The 22,332-nt window shown below is 32.8% G+C and overlaps 2 protein-coding genes across 3 annotated transcripts; one reads left to right on the forward strand and one right to left on the reverse strand.

Annotated features, from left to right (window-relative positions):
- The first annotated feature begins 13,880 nt into the window (after positions 1-13,880).
- LOC126719476 (uncharacterized) lies at positions 13,881-14,321 on the forward strand. Its single transcript, XM_050422024.1, has one exon. The coding sequence runs from the start codon at positions 13,881-13,883 to the stop codon at positions 14,319-14,321; it is 441 nt and encodes a 146-aa protein (XP_050277981.1).
- Positions 14,322-14,634: 313 nt separating this feature from the next.
- LOC126717694 (probable peroxygenase 4) lies at positions 14,635-20,440 on the reverse strand. 2 transcript variants are annotated; one of them, XM_050419540.1, is made up of 7 exons: positions 20,214-20,440; positions 20,003-20,107; positions 19,817-19,902; positions 17,083-17,177; positions 15,516-15,641; positions 15,282-15,428; positions 14,635-15,141 (listed from the first exon to the last, which is right to left on the reverse strand). In XM_050419540.1, the coding sequence occupies exons 1-7, from the start codon at positions 20,251-20,253 to the stop codon at positions 15,132-15,134; spliced, it is 609 nt and encodes a 202-aa protein (XP_050275497.1). In that variant the 5' UTR covers positions 20,254-20,440; the 3' UTR covers positions 14,635-15,131. The 2 variants fall into 2 exon arrangements, with proteins under 2 accessions (XP_050275497.1, XP_050275496.1); XM_050419539.1 differs by having other exon boundaries at positions 20,003-20,110; positions 20,214-20,439.
- Between the last annotated feature and the right edge of the window lie 1,892 nt (positions 20,441-22,332).

Raw genomic sequence — 22,332 nt, forward strand, 5'->3', positions numbered from 1 at the left:
TCCGCAAGCAATCAATCTCCAACTACATGCTTCTAGTATTCTCTTCATGAGAGAGGTGACTCCCACTTCAAGACTGACTCCTACTAGTATGCGTTGTATGCCCACTAACTTCCTGATCCCTTCTTCGCTCAAGATTGAGGAACTGATCTTGGCGTTGGGAATCAACAGACTCCTCCAGGTTTGGCCTTGAACCTACCATAGTTAGATGTTGAACTCACCAAAGCTCAAGCTCCCCACAAACGGCGCCAATTGTAAGGGTAAGTTTTGGATTCTAAGCCCAAAAGGTAGAAGGATTAAGGCCTAAAGAGCCCAATACAATAAATTTGGATAATGCTCACAATGGCCTCAAGATGGTAAGAAAGCAAGGAAAGACAAAGAAAAACAAGTTTTTCTTTTGCAAAGAAATTCTTCCTCAACAAAATTCGAGAAGAGTCACTCTTAAATATACTTCTCTTAGACTTGATTACAATTACAGTTCTTAGTGCTACAGTGTTCCTTCCAACAAATTCATATCCCACCCTTGTAATGAGATTTTTCTTCTTTATATTACCCTCCTTTACTCCATCTCAGCCCTCCACGTGTAGATCAGATGGCTAGCTTTAATCCTTGTCCCATTAGCACCTTCTTGAAGTTTTTAGAGGTAGCTGTAAGGCTGAATATCACTGTTCATCTATCACCTCTACATTAATACGGCCAGAGAGTTAGCTATAGAGCATTTAATGCGGTGGTAGTAGCTTTCCCTTATATATTTCTTACTTTCCCCTTGTCTTATTCCTTCCTAATGCTTATTTTTACCATTATAACCGCCCAGAATGTTGCTCTTGAGGGCATGTCAACCCTTCTAATCTCTGCTCTGTTAAGCCAAGGAAGCATTTGTCCTCGGACCACCTTCCTGAACCCTTATGACCAAACACCTTCCTCCATTCATTAGCCCGAACTTCTACATTAACGTTTACCTGTCCTCGGACTACTAAATGCCTTCGGACAGGGCCCACGGCCCAATATACATTCCTGGGCCTATCATCCCTACAATATCTTTTCAGCTCACTCACTTATCTAATTCTTTGTGATATAATCCGTCATTAATGATGCAATTCATTTTAATCTGCTTACGCTGATCTATGGCCATTAATTTCTCATAAACTCAAACTTTATCAATAATAAGATTGAAAAAATATAATTTTTAGACTTTATTAAAATAAAATACATAAGTTGGTTAAAGTTCCTCAAGAATACTTTAGAAGTAATGGACTCATTTCTATCATGTCAGTACTAAACAAATTAAGATAAGAATATATTATGCAAGATATCATAATCAGATTATTTTTTTATATAAATTATAATGATTTGAAAGTGTTAACCAGGAATCTTGTGTGGTTTAGTTGGCACCTCCATATCTTAATTTCCAATTGTATTGTATCTAAAGTTCAAATTTCTCATATTTTATTATAACTAGCTTATAACCCCCTACATATGCATGAATATACTTAAAAGATATACATTAAAATGCATAATATAATTCTTACATATATAATTTAAATATTATTGATAGTCATTCTTATATATATATATATATATTTTTTTTTTTTTTTTTACTCTTTAAAAAGTCTGGTAAGAATATTATTAAGTAGAAAACATAAATTGTCGATTTAAAAGAAAAAAAAAAAAAAACTACTCATTAATTCTAAACTCTTTGGTTTTTGTATGTAATAACTCACTTGAATGGATATTTATGATGTGGTCATACATTTGAATTCAAAATTAAAAAATAAAATTCTTTCTAAAAATAAATAATTTAGGACACATGGCACAAAATTGGACTTCAATTGTAGAATCTAATTGAATTTTCTCTAAGTTTTGTCTATTAATATATACTAGTGTATAACTCCGTGCATATGTACTAGTTACTGGTACAATTAAAAACAATTACAATTGTATATTTTTTTTTAGAAGAGATTCAAATTATACATAGTATTAGCTTACACTTTTTTTAAATCATACATTTTAAAAATATATAACAGTTTCTCAATATATATATAATTTAGTTGGATTTAGATTCTTCAGTTTTTTTTACCCAATAATTTACTAGTCAAAAAAATTTTTTAAAAAAAATGGACACGTGGCAAAAAATTGGATTTCAATTGAAATCCAATTTAGAATCTAATTGGATTTAGACTCTTTGATTGTTATACTCAAACAATCACTGGCGCAAAATTAAAATTTAAATGGGACAAGTGATGCAAATTGAGAATCCAATTAAAATTTAATTAGATTTTTTTTTTCTGAGCTTTTTGGCTATATATATATATATATAAATATATATATTATCCAATTAATATTAAAAAAAAAACAATTAAAAGTGTGGTCCCAATCAATTGAATATATACGTAACATTTCTACTAGTACAAATCATCTTCAACTATTTCAATAAATGCAAGAAAAATAAAGTGTCTCTTTTGTTTACTTTGACCCTTCATACACTATGAAGTCTGAAAAGGTAGATGAGGAGTCATTTCCCCACTTGTAGTGAATTCCATTACTCAAGAGGAAGTGTAACCAACTTTCTATTAGAAAAAAATTGTTGAACTACTTTAATATAGTTATTTATCCCAATAATTTTTTTAGATTCATTTAAGTGTGTGTGGCATTAAATAATTATCATATATATTAGAAAAAATATAAGACGTTGCTTGCCTGGATCTTTTTGTAAGAAACAGTAGTAGTTAGGTTGTTAAATTATTTTTGTAACATTGGGTGACAAAGCTGTTGGCATGAGCAATTTAGAAGCCCGTTAATTATATCATTCATCAGCAACATATATGTGTAAAAGTACCGACGTGTGTGTGGATGTCTTGATTTGATGATAAAGAGTAATCATCAAACGAAGACACCAATTAGTTTCTGGTATAGACGGTGATTGAATTTCAGATCTCTTATTCGATGACAAAGAACTTTATCATATCTTTCATGTGGTTTAATTGTGACATCAAGGTAACTCTCTCATATCCAAAAAAAACCTCTCGGGTGGTGATGAAAGGATAACAATCTATCCCTAGTCTAAACTTTTTTCAGCAGGATAGTTCTTTACCTTCCATCCCATGTCCTCACAATGTTTGATATTGAAAGCATATGAAAGTATAGTATTTGATGTCCACATTTTGGAAAAAAAGGATTCCACTCGTCATCAATGTGGCACTGCTAGCTAGGCTGCTAGCTAGTCCTTGTATGCTTGGGTATATACTATATAGTAGAAGACATGCATATAGAATTGACTGATTCCAAGTCTTAGACAAAACGAATAGTTCTCTTTGAGCCTTTGTATGATTGAGTATAACTTTTTTTTTTCCTTTTTTTTGCGGAGTATGATTGACTATAAGTCTAATCCTTAAAGCACGCAAACATGTATGTAACAATTAACTTTTTCCTCTCTCTCTCTCTCTCTTTCCTTGTTGAAGACATGGGTCATGGATCATGTTATGTTGTAGAAGAGCAAAAGTGGATGTTCTATCATAGAGAAAAAGAAAGGGAAAGTAATGGAAGAGGAAGAGGGATCGGAAGAAAAGTCACATTCAATTATTAATGGTTATGGTTTACTTATCCAAGTCTTGAGAACTTGTCTTTGTATAATGATGTACCCATAACCTCATAGTAGGGCTCTCTGCCTATACTTCCAAACAAACCATTGTCATTTTGCCCTGTGGATAGGCTTCTCACGAAAACCGCATGGCTTCTCACGAAAACCGCATAGCTTCATACCTCCAAAACCCATATTCTAATATTCTCGTTGGATTTGTGTCTGAACTAGTGAAGCTAGCCAACCTTCATGTCGTAATTAATGTGGTTGTTAAAATAGTTTCAAGCTGACCAACCTTCATTTCATTGTCATTCAAAAAGTTGGCCAAAGTGAAAATAAAATTTCCTAACAATTATTGCTCCAATGGTCTGATTTAATTTATATATGAATTGTGTTACATAGAAATGTGAATATTTAAAATTCTCAAAGAATATTGGACAAATAATTTCATCAATTCGATGGCATCATTTAAAGAGATGGAAACACGTGTGCTCTAATAGTCTTACTTTCATTGTGGGAAAAAAAGAAAATCACTTTCATGGAAGCCGCATTTAATAAACCCAAAATCCTTGAGTCAAGAAGACTAAGACTTGTTTCTCAAAAAAAAAAAAAAGAGAAGAAGACTAAGACTAGTGATATGAATGAAAACGAAATCTTCGCACTTGAGAAATTCTTCAAAAGTAGAGGAAAATTATTTTATGTGGACACTATATGTTTTGTCAAACACAACTACAAAGTGGATATATTCAAGTTAATGGACTCACAAATCTCTCAATTGATTTGGTAGTAGAATTGTTGAGGAGATAATGGCCAGATTAGGAGTTTCCAATGAGTTCTATAACGCATTACAACATTACATCATAGTATGTATTTTAGATCCAGTAACTATGCGACAACCCACTCAATCAGATCAAATTGTCCGGCCCACACCACTGCCACATAAATATGATATTGATTTTCAAGCTGATTAAGTGGTTCAACTATTAAAGTAACCAGTTGAGTTAGACATATTAATCTAAAAAATTAATAATACTTTCTCAACATATTTATAGGCATACAAAATATTTAGAAAGTACTTGTACCTTAAGATGTGTATATTTAGATTTATAAGAAAGTTGGTCACTTCCAAAATGGATTTTAGGATTTAGAGGAAATACAACTTAAATCTATACATGAATGGTAAAAGAAATTTTTAAGTTTAGTATATAATATATAATTAAAACTAACCCTCCCAATCTGCTGTTTTTGGAGGTTGGTGGGTTGCGGTGGTTTGAAATTTTTTTAACCCACCAATGTTAAAATGATTGAAATTTTTTACCTCAATCCATCCCATCCTACCCGCACACAACCTTTTATATATTATTATTTTCTTTTTTAGAGAATCCACAACCCTTTATCTAGATTTCTAGACTTTTTTTTTTCTTTGGTAAGAACTCTCCATTTGGATATGGATGGACTGGGCCCAGAACCTCCTTTGTAAAGCTTTTGTTGTGGGCTTGATCCCCCTTAATAGAAATCTTTGTTTAACAAAGAATAAAACACGAATATGGTGTAAATTACTGACTAATGAGTCCACTTCTATTTTTCTGGGCCGAGGTCCATGTTTTGTTTGATTAAGCAGTTGAATATTTTCAAGAGCTACTTAACCGGATGGCTACCTGACTGAAAAGCTTATGTTATCTCATGGCCCAGCCCGGTCTTAGAAACATGCAAGTAAATAAGAACTTCATGTCCCAAGTAGTGGTAGTTGTAGAAATTTTTTTTTAGAATGGACACTTAAGGATAATTCACGACTATTGTATTTTTTTGTTACTTTTTTTTAAGGAAAAAAGAAGAAGAAATTATGGATTATTTTTATCTAATGGGCTGAATGAGATACAAATATGAATGATTAAGTATTTTTATTTTTATTTTTTGTCTTTGAAATAGCTTTTTTGTTGAATAATTATGGTCGCTTGTTGTTTGGTTTAGTCTTGTTTATATTTGGGTTCTTTTTTTTTTTTTTTTTTTTTTTTGAGGATTATGTTTGGAGGACAAAATTATTTTTGGAGTAATACTACGTCTATAATATTTTCACAACAAATCTTATATGACAAGCTGTTATTGATAGATTTAAAAATGATGTTAATCTAGGGCCCAAATTAGAATCGGTAACTGCTTATTCCATAAGATTTGTTGTAAAATTGTTGTAGATGTATCACTACTCTTATTTTTGTTGAACTCAAATTCTTGTGATTTTTAATCAAGGTGTTCAACATTTTTTATCAAGGTGGTCACAATAGGTTAGTTTAGTATATACTGTAATTTTTTTTTTTTTGGTCAAATATATATACACATTTTTTTGCAAGGTAGAGCCGCCAATGGTCGCAGGGAAAAAAATAATTGAAAATTTCATGTCTAACGAGAGACTTGGGGTTTGTATATTAAGCTAAAAAATTAAGAATAAGTGTGCGTTTGGGAAGCGTGTTTTGCGCTTCCCAGACGCGTTTGCGTTTCTGCCTTTTTTTTTTTTTTTTTTTGCTGAAAAGTTTGACTTTTCAATAGATTTTCAGCCACATGTGGGTCCCGTACACTGTTTACGGACCCACAAATTTCACTTTTTAACAACTTTTTCATTAAAAATGGGTCTCACGATACTATTTACATATTTAAAAATTATTTTGCTACAATGTTTTTCAGTTTTCAGTTTTCAGCTGTATCCAAACGGACCCTAACTTAACATCTTTAGCATGGTTTCATCTACTGTTATAACTTGTAAGAACTCTTTTATTTCTTTTTTGTTGCAGAAAAGAAAATCATATACTCGGAGAAACATGGACTATTGGACTCTTCTAATCTTGTGTCTCTATTTGACAAGTTTAGATCCAAAAGAGTTTATTAATCACGTAAGTTGGTTAGATTAGGGTTAAATTTGTTGTACACATGTTATTTTATATAGTTAATTTTACACACACACACACACAAAAAAAAAAAAAAAAAAAAAAACCTGAAATTGTGACTTTCTATTGCTTTTTTTCCCATGTGTGTGAAATTGTGTAAAATAATTTGTGTATAATAAACACTGCTCATTAGATTATGTGTAAGTTTAGCCAAAATATCAGTACTTAATTAGTAATCTGTATAAAATGGCTTGTGAAACATTTGTCAATCTAATTCCCTGTTTGAATACCAAATTGGATCCACTTGTGGCCCTCAATGTTGAGAGTGTTTAAGAGGAGTTAGATTTACAACTAATGTAGTGTTATTTTGGCTAACTTAAACCTAATTAATCTTAGATCCATAAATGATTTCACCATATAAGAATCTCCTGCATGCGCTATAATTAGGTCCATAGAAGGGCCCCTTTTAGTTATCTGTCCACATGAGTCACCGACAGCCATTGAACATCATTTGGCAAAAGTATGGAGTATTGTTAATCAAGGCAAAGAAAAAAAATATATTCATAAATGACTTGCGAAACCCCTCCCACGCCAAAAGTAGCTAGGCCTTGTCCAATTGGAGCCAATTATCCAATTTTAAAAGTTAGTAGCGAATAACTACACATTGTGTATGGGAAAATCATGTTTTAAAAACACGATTTTAGTTATAATTGTGAAATAGTGTGCAATAATAATTAACTTTTGGATTATAAAGCCACTACTAAGCATATAGTGGTCCCTCGACATGTGTACCATGAGGACCAACTAACTTGCAAACATTTTTAAAAGTTACCATGACTTTTGAGTGGAGTTGTGGTGTGCCTTTGTGTTAGAACCCCTTTTCCTCTCCCTTGTGTGTGTGTGTTTGTTTCTAAAAAAAAAAAAAGGGTAATTTTCTCACATTGCTTAAGAGAGTGTATTGTGTGTAATATAACTTGCCTTACCCTCTCTTAAAAGTTACCATAGCTTTTAAGTGGAGTTGTGGTGTACTTTTGTGTTAGAACCTCTTTTTCTCTCCCTTGTGTGTGTGTGTGTGTGTGTTTGTTTCTCAAAAAACAGAAAAAAGAATGGATAATTGTCCTACATTGCTTAAGAGAGTATGTTGTGTGTAGTATAACTTGCCCCACCCTCCCTTCAAAGTTACCATGACTTTTAAGTGGAGTTATGGTGTGCTTTTGTATTAGAACCCTTTTCCCTCTCCCTTGTGTGTGTGTGTGTTTGTTTCTCGGGAAAAAAAAAAAAAAAAAACTTGCAAACATTTTGGAAATTTTATATTTCCTGTTCTAATTTTGTATATGGTACTTTTATTTGGAACTTGTGGAGAATGGCCTTTTGTCTTTATATTCCCACTCTCCCCAGATTTTATATTCCCATTCTCACCAAACCATGCAATGGATATTATTGAAGCAAGTGGACCAATTTTGGGCCTAAAACGTAAAGCACATATGGATGAACACACAGGATGGTGTCTTCATTGACAAGAAGCAACGTTTACTAGATGAAGAAACAAAAGCCTTAAGCAAGCTCATGGCAGACAATTTGGGATCGATGGTGGCTACTTTGTAGCACCGCCACAGTAGCCACCATCGGGAGCAATGAGTATCTTAAGTTGGAACTATCGGGGGCTTGGGAACCTCCGAACAATTAACGCTCTTAAGAGAGCCATTAATAAAAAGGCTCTCATCTGTGTCTTCTTAATGGAGACCAAACTCACCACCAAAAAACTCAACAACATGAAGCAGAATTGGGATTACAACCTAGGCCTTATGGTTTCAAGTGCGGGTCTTAGTGGTGGTTTAGCGCTCCTATGGAAACTCGAAACCCAGGTACACATAAAAAGCTTTTCTCGTTGGTTCATTGACGCCAATGTAGTTTGTACTAACAAGTACAAAGTGGTAGCTCATTGGCTTCTATAGTCATCCTGATACAAGCAAGCGAGAGGAAACATGCACATTACTTGAGTCACTCAGACACTCCAACAATCTCCCAAGGTTGTGTGTAGGGGACTATAACGAAATTATTAGCTAGTCCAAGAAAAACGAAGGAAGTTTGAGACCAACTCGCTAGATGGACCGCTTTCGCACTATAATTCATCATTGTGGCTTTGTTGACTTGGGCTACACTGGATCACCTTTCACCTAGTCTCAGAACCACCCTATTGATGGCCAGCCTTTTCGCTTTGAAGCAATGTGGCTTCGGGATCCAAGATATGCTTAAGTGGTCTAAGAAGCATGATTGGAAGGATTATACGAACCAAATGGCTCCCAAATCATAAACTATCTTGACAGTTGCAAAGCATGACTATCCTCTTGGAACAAAAATGAGTTTGGCCATGTTGGATGCCAAATAGCACAGTTGGAAAAAAAGCTCCAAGTCCTTCAACAAAATCCACTGCATAATTTTAAGCATATACAAGAGGACCGTAAAGCTCTTAATTGTTGGCTTGATGCTGAAAACACCATGTGGCACCAACAAGCAAAGCACATGTGGATCATTGATGGAGATCGAAACACCTCTTTCTTTCACCAAAAAGCCTCTAACCGTAAGCAAAGAAACTTTATCAATGGCCTCACTAATGACAACGGAGTATGGCATGAGGATGACCAGAGTATCGAAAGGATTATATTATATTATTTTTCTAATATTTTTCAATCCAATGGTCCCACTGACACCATAGCTATTGTTAAGGCGATTCAACCTATTGTGACCGAATCCATGAACAACTTTTTGTGCCAACCAAGAAGTAGAAGTGCACAAAGCCCTCAAGCAGATGCATCCAAAGAAATCACCTAGCCCCGATGGTATGCCTCTACTATTCTATCAACACTTTTGGTCGCTTTCTGGTGAATGTGTTACTAAAGCTGTACTTGATTTTTTAAATTTGGGAATCATCCCCCCAAAATTTAATGAAACTCATGTTATCCTTATCCCTAAAGTATAAAACCCTACAAAGATAACACAGTATAGACCTATAAGCTTGAGTAATGTCCTCTCTAGATTAGCCTCAAAAGTTATTGTAAATAGACTGAAACGTTTCCTCCCTAATATAATTAGTGAACATTAGAGTGCCTTCATGTCTTCTTGCCTTATTTCTGATAATGTCTTAGTTGGTTTTGAAACTACACCATCTAAACCAAAAAAGAAGTGGTAAAATTGGAGAGATGGCCTTGAAACTTGACATGAGCAAAGCTTTTGATAAGGTAGAATGGGGATGTCTTTGGGATATAATGCAGAAAATGGGCTTTGATTCTAAATGAATAACTTTCATGATGCAATGTGTTATCTCTGTTACATACTCAATCAGATTAAATGGCAAACCCCATGGCCACATTACCCCCACTAGGGGCTTAACGCAAGGGGATCCCATCTCCCCATTCCTTTTCTTGTTTTGTGCAAATGGCCTTTCATCTCTACTTCAACAAGCCATATCCGCTGGCACACTCAGAGGGGTTGCTACTAGTCCTCAAGGCCCACGGATTTCTCACCTCTTTTTTGCAAATGACAGCATAATTTTTTGTCAAGCCACTAGGGAGGAATGCAATCATCTTGAGCAAATCTTGGAAACTTATGAGCAAGCTACTGGCCAAAAAATCAACCGTGAGAAGACCTTTTTATTTTTCAGCCGAAACACCCCACAAGACCTCCAGGAAGAGATAAAGGAACGCTTTGGAGCAGAAGTTATAAAGCAGCATTAAACATACCTTGGCCTTCCCTCTTTGGTGGGCAGATCAAAGAAGAATACCTTTCGTGCACTAAAAGAAAGGTTGGACAACAAACTATCAAGGTGGAAGGAAAAGATGCTTTCATAACCAGGCAAGGAAATTCTCATTAAAGCAGTAGCACAAGCCATCCCAGCATACACTCTGAGTGTTTTTAAACTTCCTGATACTCTTTGTGATGAGATGACTAGCATGGTCTAGGCTTTTTGATGGGGTCAATCCAATGGAAGAAATAAAATGGCATGGTGTAGACACTCAATTTTGCACCCATGATTTAATCAAGGAGAATGACTTGAATGACCATCCATGTACCCCAAAAATCATGATTGCATTACATGCATCAATTTGTCTTTGAATTATATGCATCAATTCATTCATTGCATATGTGATTTTGAGATTCTAACGGTTGCAACAGTGTTTCTGGTTTCCAAATCGAACCATTGGATTGAAAGATATCGCATGATCAAGTTTACATGATCAACATGCATTGTGTCTAGGTAGAGTCGACCACACATGATTAATTTAAATTAATTTTGATTGGTTAAACAATTAAAATTAATTAAATAATTTTGTGATTGATTGATGTTTAGTGTTTAAAATAAGGATGCATGCATAGGAATAAAAGGGATGATTGGATAACAATAAAATTGTGGATAATCTGAACTTTATGAAGACTTATCTACAAGATAATTGTTCTTAAAAAGCCTGAATTATTTAGAAAAGAGATTAAAAAAAAAAAAAAAAATCGTAGATGGAGGATGAAAACACGTCTAGGCGCAAGGACTGGTAAAAAACCCCTAAAAGAGGAATCCATACGGCACCCGAACATGAAAGAGCATTCGGTATTGAAGAGCCAATTTGGCACATTTGGAGTGCCAAACGGCACTCTAAAAGGGCTGAATTTCCCTCTTTTGGGCTTTGGCCCAACGGCCTTCGGGTGACGATAAGGCACACCATTTTCAATTTTTTCGCAAAAGGATGAGTCCCAATTCGCGTTCTACACTTTAGGGCTATCTTTTAGAGTCTTTTGGCCTCTATAAATAGAGGTTGGGTCTCATAATTCAACACATTTTTTCTACGCTTTGAGAGGCACACATTTTGAGGCTATCAAATTACTGATACTTACTGATCCTCTCTAAGATTTGCTGCTTAAATTAGGGTTTTTAGGTTTCAAAAATAACTGAATAAGTTTCTTTGAACCCTAAAACATCCTCTCAAGAACAAAGAGTGCTCATGCAAGAGGTTGTTTCCATCACCCTATCTTTTTTCTTTTTTTTTTATTCTTCTTTTTATGTTGATGAATCTATAACATGAATGATTGATCATTGTTTTGTTAAAAGCGTGATTTTTTTTATGTGATTTTCATAATCTCTTTCTTGAATGTCAATAATCTGCATGTGAATAGTTCTTTTTCTTAAAATAAAAACAGATTTGCATTTTCCTTAGTTGTAGATCTGAATTTTTCTTCAAAATAAAATAGATCCGCATCTTCCTTAGATGTAGATCTGAATTTTTCTTCAAAATAAAATAGATCTACATCTATATCTTCCTTAGATGTAGATGTGAAATTTTCTTCATAGTAAAACAGATCTGCATTTTCCTTAGATGTAGATCTAGATTTTACTTAGTCAAAACTGGTTTGTGTCTTCATTAGATGCAAATCTGAACATTTTTTATCAAAAAAATTGACTTGTATCTTCCTTAGATATAGATTTGATTTTTTAATGCATGCAGATTTTTGAAATAAAGAAAATGATAAAACATGATTGTGTTTGTGTTTGTTTTATTAAACTCATGTTGCATGAATTTAAATTATAAGTGAAACTCTCTTCTTAAAAGTCTCTTTCATTTTTTTAAACATTTAAAAAACAGATCTGATTTTTCTGTTATCAAAAACCATTTTTTCTTAAAAAAATAGATCTGCTATTTTTCAAATCAAAAGACTGTTTCATGTGATAAACACAGATCTGAATTTTTATCTCCAAAAACCACTTTTCTCCACATACCACAAAACAGATCTGGTATTTTAACAAATCAAAATCAATTTTTTTTTATCACCCAAAACAAATCTGATTTTTTTTAATGAAGAAAAGGATTCATTCATAAGCAAATTTGTGTAATTTAATTTTTGTTTCACATGATCAACATATCATTCATGACATGCATAAAAAGGTACATTGGTCACAAGAGTCTAGAAAACCAGACTCTGTCCAGATGGAATGAGTGCTTAACACCTTCCTATTCTGTAACCTAGCCTCCGGATTTAGGTCTTTAGTTAAGTAGATCTAGCCTTGTCTTTTCTTTTTATTTTGGGTAGAATATAACTAGGACAAAAAGCCATATATTTTGGTATTTTGTAACTAGGACCCAAAGCCATGTAATTTTTCAATTTTCCAATTATGTAATTTTTTATTCAATCAATGAAAGAATCATTCAATAATGTATTTAGTTTTTTTTTTTTTTTTTTTTTTTTTTTTTTTTTTTTTGTATAAAAAAATAAGTGGCGACTCCATACCACTTACCCAAAAAGAGAGGTGCCCTAAAAAGCACTTCAAAAAAATCTCTCTTTTTTGAGAGGCACCCAATTTTGGCAGTCTCTCACACATGGCTAAGTTGGGACAAGGTCTGTGTTCCAAAAATAGAGGGTGGCTTGGGTTTCTGTAATCTCAAAGCATTTAACTTAGCACTCTTAACCAAGCAGGGTTGGCATCTTCAAACCAATACACACTCGGTGTACCTAGTCCTCAAAGCTCGCTATTTTCCCAATTGTGACTATCTCAATGTAGAACTAGGCCCAAAGCCCTCCTTTGCATGGTGTAGCATCATAGTTGCCCAAAGTGTGGTCAGAGCAGGTTATCGTTGGCAAGTTGGTGATGGGTCTTTGGTGAGGATTTGTTTAGATAAGTGGCTCCCAAAACCTACCACTTTTCAAACCATCTCCCCTCCAAATATACTTCCTGCAGATGCACGTGTTTCTCAGTTGCTAGGTGAAAACATAGGTGAGTGGAAAGTTTCCTTGATACGCTAGATTTTTCTACCAGACGATGCCGAAACAATCTTGAGTATTCCTTGAAGTAGATATTGTGCTAGAGACTCATTTGAGCCTACACTCCACAAGGTACCTTCACGGTCAATAGTGCTTACAAAGTGGCTTCATCCTTATCTTCACTATCCCACCCATGCCGAACATCAAGTGACCAAACCCATAAAACTTTCTGGCAAACCATATGGAGTCTCAATATCCCAAATAAATTGAAAACCTTTGCCTGGAGGGCCAGCCTCAATATTCTACCTACAAAAGTGAATCTTTGTCACCATGGAGTCCTAGATAACCCCACTTGTGAGGCTTGTGGTCTTAGCGATGAAACTAGTGGCCATTTGTTTTGGGATTGCACATCAGCCTGTGAAACTTGGGAAGCTGCTGGTATACCAATTGATCTCAGAGGCGTGCAATACAGGGAATTCATAGACCTTCTCTGGCACCCTATCTTTGTTGAACACGTGGGGATGGATTTACTTCAGTTTGTTATCACAACCACTTGGTGCATGTGGTTTAGTCGAAATAAAACAAGACTTGGAGCTCCACGATAATCTTGTAGAGAGATTATCCATAAAGCACGCATCATGCTTGAAGACATCAGACTTGGACACCTACGAATACCACAACACATGGATGCTACTGACATACATTGGATTCCCCTAGACTTCCCGAAGTATAAAGTAAACACAGATGCTGCTGTTTTCTCAAACACTAAGGCGGTGGGGATTGGAGTTGTGGTCTGCGATCACAAGGGAGAAGTCATTGCAGCTTTAAGCAAGCGCTTATCGCTACCACTAGGTCCTCTAGAAGCTGAAGCAAAAGCCATGGATGATGCAGTCTCCTTTGCCAGAGATATTGGACTTCTCCCTTGTGAAGCAAAAGATGTTATCTTCGAAACCAACTCAACCATCATCAATGCTCTCACTGGTACGACCATTGACAACATTGTTACCAGCATTCTCCACAAACTACAAGACTTCAGAAGCTCCGAATTGCTGCTTGTTTGCCGACAAGGAAACAAACCAGCTCATACTTTGGCACGCCACACCAGGGAATTGATAAATTTGTAACATGGATTGAAAAAACTCCATCTTTTATTGAATCCCTAGTGATATGCTTTATTTTTATCCTCTTATTAAATAAAATTGCCATTTTTCTCATCAAAAAAATAAAAAAGTTATTTAGTCTTTAACAGTTTAATGCATATCCCTTTGCATAATTTTTTTTTTTTTTTTTTTAAAAAAAAAAAAAAAAAAAACCTTCCTTTATTTCCCGAGCGTAAAAAAATAGCTAAACTGAGTTGAACCATCAATTTCAACTTGATTGCCTTTGCTTGCACTTGTCCAAGATATAAATGCATGTGCCAAGAACATTGAGAACTCCTTAGACTAGAAAGTTTACCAATATTAATCTGATAACTACTATGAATATCCATGAATTGGCACACAACAATTTAGGAAGACAAATTTTTAAGTTATTTTGAATTTTACAATATCAAACCCTTTTCAACTTGAACTGCTGAGCTTGTACTTGGGAGGTCTTCAGGAATGTCCAAAACTTGTGCACAGATACTCCCAACTCTTTCTTTCATCTGTTCTGACTTTTCTCCAAATTGTCCACAAATTATAATACCATAATTACTCACCCAGTAATTCAAATCATCCTTAAACATGTTACTTTTAGCATACACAATAAGTATGCTATTGGCTTATTGCATCATATTAAAGAACATAAACCAAATCGAACTAAATTTCCATTCGATAATTCATCAAACACTTTCACAATTTGAAACAATCACAAATTCAAACTACATTCTTGAATCAATAGCATCCACCCAGCAATCGCTAGAAGACCCGACGAGCATACCAGTATGCATTTATTTACACAACACTGCATCAAAAGAATTTTTTTTTTTTAAAATCCCAACATAACTTTATTTAATTTCACACAATTCAATTACAAGTTTAATATAAAAATAAAATAAATACATTGGTTTATAATTCCATTTTGTTAAATGCTAGAAAGATTACGCTTTCTTTTTAGTCGATGATCTTTCCTTCTCCAGCCTTTCAAACAAGCTTCCATCATAAGCACCTTTAACTGTTTCTTTCGGTAGTAAACCATTCTTGTCCTTGCAGAGAACATATAGGGTCTTCCATTCTACATAGCTAGCAAGCCTACAATAAATTTTAAAAGTTCATTAAATTTCTTTTAAGGGGGACAAAAGTTCTTAGTTAATCAAAAAATTAGATATAGATATCTACCATCCTCTGTAGTTCTTGGGGTCCCGGTTTGCCTTCAGCATTTTCATTAGTTCATTCGATGTTAAAGCACTGGGGTAAGTAAGAGCATGCTTGCTGAAAATCTCTTCAAACTTCGAAGGAACAAACCTAAAAGATTGATTTGAAAAGAAAATTTAGACGAATCCCACAAGAGGACCAAAATATGCTGAAGTATAGCCATGGATTAAGACGAACTATACTCATCAATAAGATCCATTAGAGATTAGAGTTTAGGTTTTACACGGATTCATCCAAACCGAGATGGGACCAGCTCAGTGAACACACCTTACAACGATGTCAATTCTAGTTGAATAATCTCAATGAATAATGATAAAGACGCAAAAATTTTCACAAATTTCTTTTTTTCGCTTGCTAAGGTGATAAGTTGTCAATCTCACAAAAACACACCACTGACACCATTTATATTGTATATTAATCACAACATATCACTTCAATAATTGTGAAAATAGTTATGAGTGTTGTGTGTGTGTGTGTGTGTTTTTTTTTTTTGTCTCACTAGACTTACTTAATCTCAATATGGGGAATTCCTTGGTAATTTGATTAAGTGAAATAGACTACACCATGATCACTTAATTAGTTTTACATATTGTCAGGCTTTACTATGAAAACGACCCTGATTATGGGGTTTTCTTTGGCAACTAAATTAGGTGAAATGGACCACACCATGATCACTTGATTAATTCTATTAATACATTGTCAGGATTTAATTTGAAAATAACCTTGACCTGAGGTTGCCTAGGATCAGAATTCAGGGAAACTTCAAAATGACCCAAAAATAATAAATACTTGTGTTCCAAATCAGCTCTAGCTTAATATGGTCTAAATTGGTTTGTGCAGAAAGCACATGGACACTAATTGATTATAGGATTGAGAAAGTTTGGTCTTTATGTACAAATATATTTCATAAGAGCCGCTATAAGTAGAGGCTTTATAGCGGCATTAGCAAAAAACGCGATAATAGCTCACATATAGCAGTGCTTTTCAAAAATGCTGAAAAAAAAAGCCGGTATAAACCAGTATTTTAGTAGTGATAGGTTCGGCTGGTTAGCAGGCTCTTCAAAATCAACTCAATCTAGAATTGATGTAAGCCTAAAACACTAATGTAACATAACATTTTTCATGATTTCTGAGTTGGTAATTTGTTATTGATTCTCATATGAGCACACCACTAATTCTATTTTATTTTCTACCATAAACAACTTTCCATATCAATAATTGCGAGAAAAGTTGACTATAGAATTAATGTCACAACAAAAAAGTCTATAAAGACCAACCCATTTAGGTATCTAAAAGGAAGCAAGTTGCTCTTTTTTAAAGGTCTCGAAACAAGTTATGCTTGGGAAGGACAAAGTAAAACAAAAGCAAAATTAAAGAAACAGATTTACCTAATAAAACATGACAAACAGACAGATTATTAGGCCACTAAACTAATAACATATAAGATACACCAACGGAGTAGTACTTCAACTCGATCAAAACGCCAGTCAACATGAATAAGAAATTTATGTCATATACATAGAGCATATACCTTCCTTCGGAGTCATAGGTTCCAGAGTCACTCCCATGTTTGGCTCTTTGAATATTCTTAATCTCAATTGGAAAGAGCAAAGAAGGGAATTTTCCCTGCACCATATCAATATGGAAGCCAAATTAATTAAAACAACAACAATAATAAATGAAAAATGTAAAAACAAACAGGCCTTCAAAATGCCAGATTAAGCCATGGAACTTCCTCAAAGTAACGTTTGTAACATACAATACAACCTCCTTGAAGTAAGGTTATTTGAAATGTAAGGTCTAGTTTTCAATCAATCACACTTATGAGAACATCTTATTTCTAGTAACTTATTTGCACAGTATTTTTATTAAAAGATATAATTTTTAGTAATTTTTATGTTAACCCTGCAATAAAAAGCTAAAATCTTGTTTATAGTAAAAAAAATATAAAAAAATAAAAGTTAGATTATTTATGAAAAAAGCTTAAAAAAACACAAAAAGTGAAAGAACAAATAAGGTGTGGACAAAGGCACCCATATCACATTATAAATTAACTATACACCTACACCGACAATGATCATGACAACATGATTATTACTTATTGTAAAATAGTTTTTTATTTTATTTTATTATTACAAATGAAAGAGAGAGAATAGGGGATATTCAGGATTGAGATATTTTGTTAGATGACATTTAAAAAATATATATTTATTGCTAGGAAGTAACATTTAACTTATTATTAATGATCAAGAGAAAGAATTAAGAATGCATGATATTTTATTATTTTATTTAAACTTCCGGTCAACTTTATTACCACAATAATATAAAAAAGCTATTCTTCTCATTGGTTGAATTGCCTCAATTATGTTTTGTTGAATATTTTAATTTGCAGCAGGAATCACCAATTGGTCGTATTTATTTACTATTTAAGAGTCCTGTCAAGTGTGGACTTGCGGTCAACATGGGCCTCCTCGTATTATTTTAAAGTAACGTTGGGAACACAATTTTTTTTTTTTTTTAATAATTGTTGACATAATTTTTAGTAATTGGAAAAATATACTTTAACTTGAAATCCATCATTGGTATTATTAACTAATCACATTTTCTGCCATTCATCTCAAAAAAAGAAAAAAAAAAAAAAAAGCAATTTCAACGGTTATGTTTTTCAAATAATAATAATAAAAAAAATCAGCAGTTATGAAAAAAAATTATAAAACATTTTATCCCTAGAATTTCTCTAAAATTATATATAGGGGCCGTCAAAGTCTCAAAGAAATTTTAAGCATTCTTTGTTAATTTATCAACCTACTCTATTTGACTAACTCTAGTACTGTATATGACAAGAAACAGTTAGATTTTGTGTTCCTCAATTATTGTTGTAATGCATTTAGGATTATGATTTTTATATAAAAAATAAATTGCCCAACATTTTTTACAAAATTTTCACAATAAAGTTTAAGTGACAAGTTATTACTAGTTCTTATTTAAGAACCCTAGTGACATTATTTTTTTACTCACCATTAACAATTTGTCATCTATATTTTATTATGAAAATATTGTGTAGTTCTTCTATATATATATATATATATATATATTGTGCAGTCTTCTTTTTTTTTTTTTTTTTTTGAGAAACAATCACACACACATACAAGAAAAAGGGAAAGGGGTTCTAATACAAAAGCACATCACAACTCCACTTAAAAGCCATGGTATATATTGTGCAGTTTTATTCATATTAAATAAGTGATTTAAAAAAAAAAAGTGAGTTAGCAAGTACCATTGCGACACTTGCAATAATAGTAAAATTTATATTAGTTTCCTGGAATCAAACTCAGCCCAAGGTAACTGGTCAGGTACATATCTAAATTTATATGTACTACCTATATATATATTTTTGAATTATTTTAGTATAATATATGATTACATAGAATGTGAGGACAAAGTCATCACATTCTATGAATTTTATCTCTACGTGATTTTTGTCTAATGCCTTTAGTGCACTAGACTCATTGTAATCGTGACACATGTCATGATCGCAGCGGGTACAGTATCTTGTGACACTGAACAGAAGCCACACCTAACAAAAAAAAGGACATTAAATATGTTCCTATCCCTATAAGTTTTTCATATTCTTTACTGTGTCAAATAAGTTGGTCAATGGTATTTGTCTAAAAAAAAAACTAACAATTTATGAACAAGTTTGTTTTCTCTTCATATAAAAATAAAAAAAAGATTATTTGAATATTCCTAAAACATACAGATTTTGGGGCTATCAGGCACTATGAATATGAGAGCTACGCATGAAAAAAGAGAGTTGTCTGGACCATTTGAATTGAGATTTGAGCCCAGGAATTGTTGGAAAATAAAAATGATCCTATATATTTTCCATATATAAGTTAGTCAAAAAAGAAAGTAACGAGAAGGAACACGTGTGAACAATGTAGTCCTCACTGCTCAACCATGGTCAACAATTTGTTGACTAGCCAGAACAGCATAGGCACCACATGAAAAGCCATTAAATTTTCCTTTAATCATAATTATTTCTCTTCCTTTTTGGTAGCCATGGGTTTTTTTCCTTTTATAAGCGAATTATATTTGATAATCTAAATATAAAAATATTAAAAATAACAAAAGTGAGAAAGCTTCTCCACCACAGAACAAGGTATATCTTGTTGGAGCAGTTTTCCTTTTTCTTTTTTCTATTTTTTCCTAATAAGAAAATTCATTCCAAAAGAAGAAAAGCTGAGAGAGAGAGAGAGTATTACGGGACGGGTTTTTTGGCTGAGACTGAGGTTGATGAAGAAGGCACTCAGGGTGGAGAAAAAGACACCAAATCCAATGGCACGAAAACCTGTAATTAATTAACATAGTGATAAAATTTTTGTAAACCCCACAAAAAAATTATAGGAAAAACACAAAGAGAAATAATGGGATATTGAAGGGTTTGGAACCTTGAAAAGTTTCCAAAGGATAAACTAAGCCGTCTTGATTTCTATCAAAGAATGCTACATGTTTCTGCAGAATGTTTTGATCAAGTGGAATGATATGTCCACCTTCTACTGCAAGCCAAAAATATTAAACACAAACATGTTAAACACTTAATTCATCTATATATATAATCAATTAGAGAAATGGGAATAAAGAGAGAAATATTCAATATACCTTCTTGATTATAATTTGAAGATGGAGATGAGGAAGCCATAACTTGAAAGTTCTAGGTATCAAACTGTGCAGAGAGAGAGACAGAGAGAGAAGATATGTGTGTTTGGATGGAAAAGGTTGATGAGGGGTTTGAGTTGAGAGTGGGAACAGAAAGGTGAGAAGGAAAAGGAAATTGAAGCTAACGTATTATAACTTTAATGGATTCTCTGGTTTTAACGTTACGATTAACATCTATATATAAAGGAGAGTTGTAGAATTTTAAAATTAATATGCCAGATATATGCCCACGCGACCTATATCAATTGTTCAATAGTGTTTTGTGACCCCACCCACCTTATTACAATGAATGTTTTCTTTAAGTTACATTTACAAAAGAAATAAATAAAATAAAATAAAATAATGCCTCCCATCAAATACCTATTTATATATGCCCATCTTTTTTTTTTCTTTTTTCTTTTTTGGTAAAAATATGCCCATCTTAACTGTAAAGTGACCATTCCGTCAAAAAAAAAAAAAAAAAAAAAAACTTGTAAAGTGACTAACATGCATTTGTCTCTAAAAAAAAGAACAAGAAAATAAACATGCATTTGGCCAAACTATGATGGACAGAGTGTTCTACTTCTACAAAATCGGCTTGGAATGAGATTCCCTTACCGTAATACGTGACGATAAAAATGTGTGTTCACATAATAGTCATGTACTTTTGATCCTATAATATATTTAATTAAAAAATTATATAAATAATTTAGTAGGTCATGTAATTATTTTCGGGAGAGTTTTAAACTTATAAAGTCTGCTACTTATCATCAGACCGATACACTAATATTCGGTTTATTGATGTAAGCAGGGATTGAACCTTAGATCTCTTATTCAATCATAAGAAACTTTATCAATTAAGCTAATTGGAACCCACAAATACAATAAATCATGTAATTATAATACAAGTAAATAGCTTCATGAAATGTCACTTGCTGAATAAATCCAACCGTGCTTTGAGGAATTTTTTTTTTTTTTTTTCGTGTATTTTTGATAAGTCGAGGAAAATTTTAGGTAACTATAATTATTATGCAAAAAGCAATTCACCAAACAATTATTATCCTGCAAATAATAAACTATCCATAAATAGATTAGGGTCAATTAAAGAAATGTTTTTTATTGATATATTTTTTTTTTTGACCTATGCCATCCGCTCATGATAATAACTCTTTATCATCAAACCAAGACATTAATCTATTTTTGGTGTAGGCGAGGATTGAATCTCAAATCTCTTATTCAATCATCAGACACTTTACCAGTCGAGCTAACTAGAACCCACTTTTTATTTATTGATTTATTTAGGAAAAAAGTTAGATTTGAGGATTCATAAATAAACCTAACTCAAACATAATAGGATTCGTTTGATGACTGCCCTTACGACGGTTGAAAATAAACAATTTTAAGAAAATTTTGATACTACTTTTATGATAAATATAAAAAACTGTTAAAAAAATTAGTTTTTCTTTTCTTTTCTATAAAAATTTCTATTCACATTTTATAAATTAATGCTCTTAAGGCATTCATTAACTTTTCCAAACATAATAATGTATATGAAACTATGAAAGCCTCGTAACTATGCACCTTGATATATATAATACATTTTTTTAATATGTCGATAATTGGGGGATGGAAGGATTTGATACATCATGGTTTCAAAAATTTGAAGAACATTGTAATCGGGATAAAAGATTAAAAATGAAAAAAGTGTAATTTATCCAAAAATGATTAATAATTATTTACTAGTGATATTCCATCTCGGATCATACTCTTCCTCCTATAATTAATTTAAACGATTTAAATTATTTAATAAGTCATGTAATTATGATACAAGTAAATAGCTTTATGAATGGTCACTTACAAAATTCTAGAAGTCCAACTGTGTTTGGAGGAAAAGTTTGTTTAACTATAATTATTATATGTTTTTCAAAAAAAAAAAAAAAAAATCTATAGTTATTATGCAAACATGCAATTCACGAAACAATAATTAGCCTTGCAAAAAGTAAACTGTCCATAAATAGATTAGGGTTAAGAAATAATTTGTTATATTGGTTTATTTAGCAAATAAGTTAGATTTGAGGATTCA

The sequence above is a fragment of the Quercus robur genome, chromosome 3 (assembly GCF_932294415.1).
Source record: "Quercus robur chromosome 3, dhQueRobu3.1, whole genome shotgun sequence".
Lineage (NCBI taxonomy): Eukaryota > Viridiplantae > Streptophyta > Magnoliopsida > Fagales > Fagaceae > Quercus > Quercus robur.

Excerpts from the sequence above, each read along its gene's own strand:
- LOC126719476 (XM_050422024.1), top strand. The coding sequence starts at position 13,881 with ATGGATGCTACTGACATACATTGGATTCCCCTAGACTTCCCGAAGTAT.
- LOC126717694 (XM_050419539.1), bottom strand. The coding sequence starts at position 20,253 with ATGGCTTCCTCATCTCCATCTTCAAATTATAATCAAGAAG. Across the intron at positions 20,111-20,213 it reads TTCAAATTATAATCAAGAAG|TAGAAGGTGGACATATCATT; the intron begins GTATATTGAATA and ends TTTGGCTTGCAG. Across the intron at positions 15,429-15,515 it reads CCCAAGAACTACAGAGGATG|GCTTGCTAGCTATGTAGAAT; the intron begins GTAGATATCTAT and ends AATTTATTGTAG.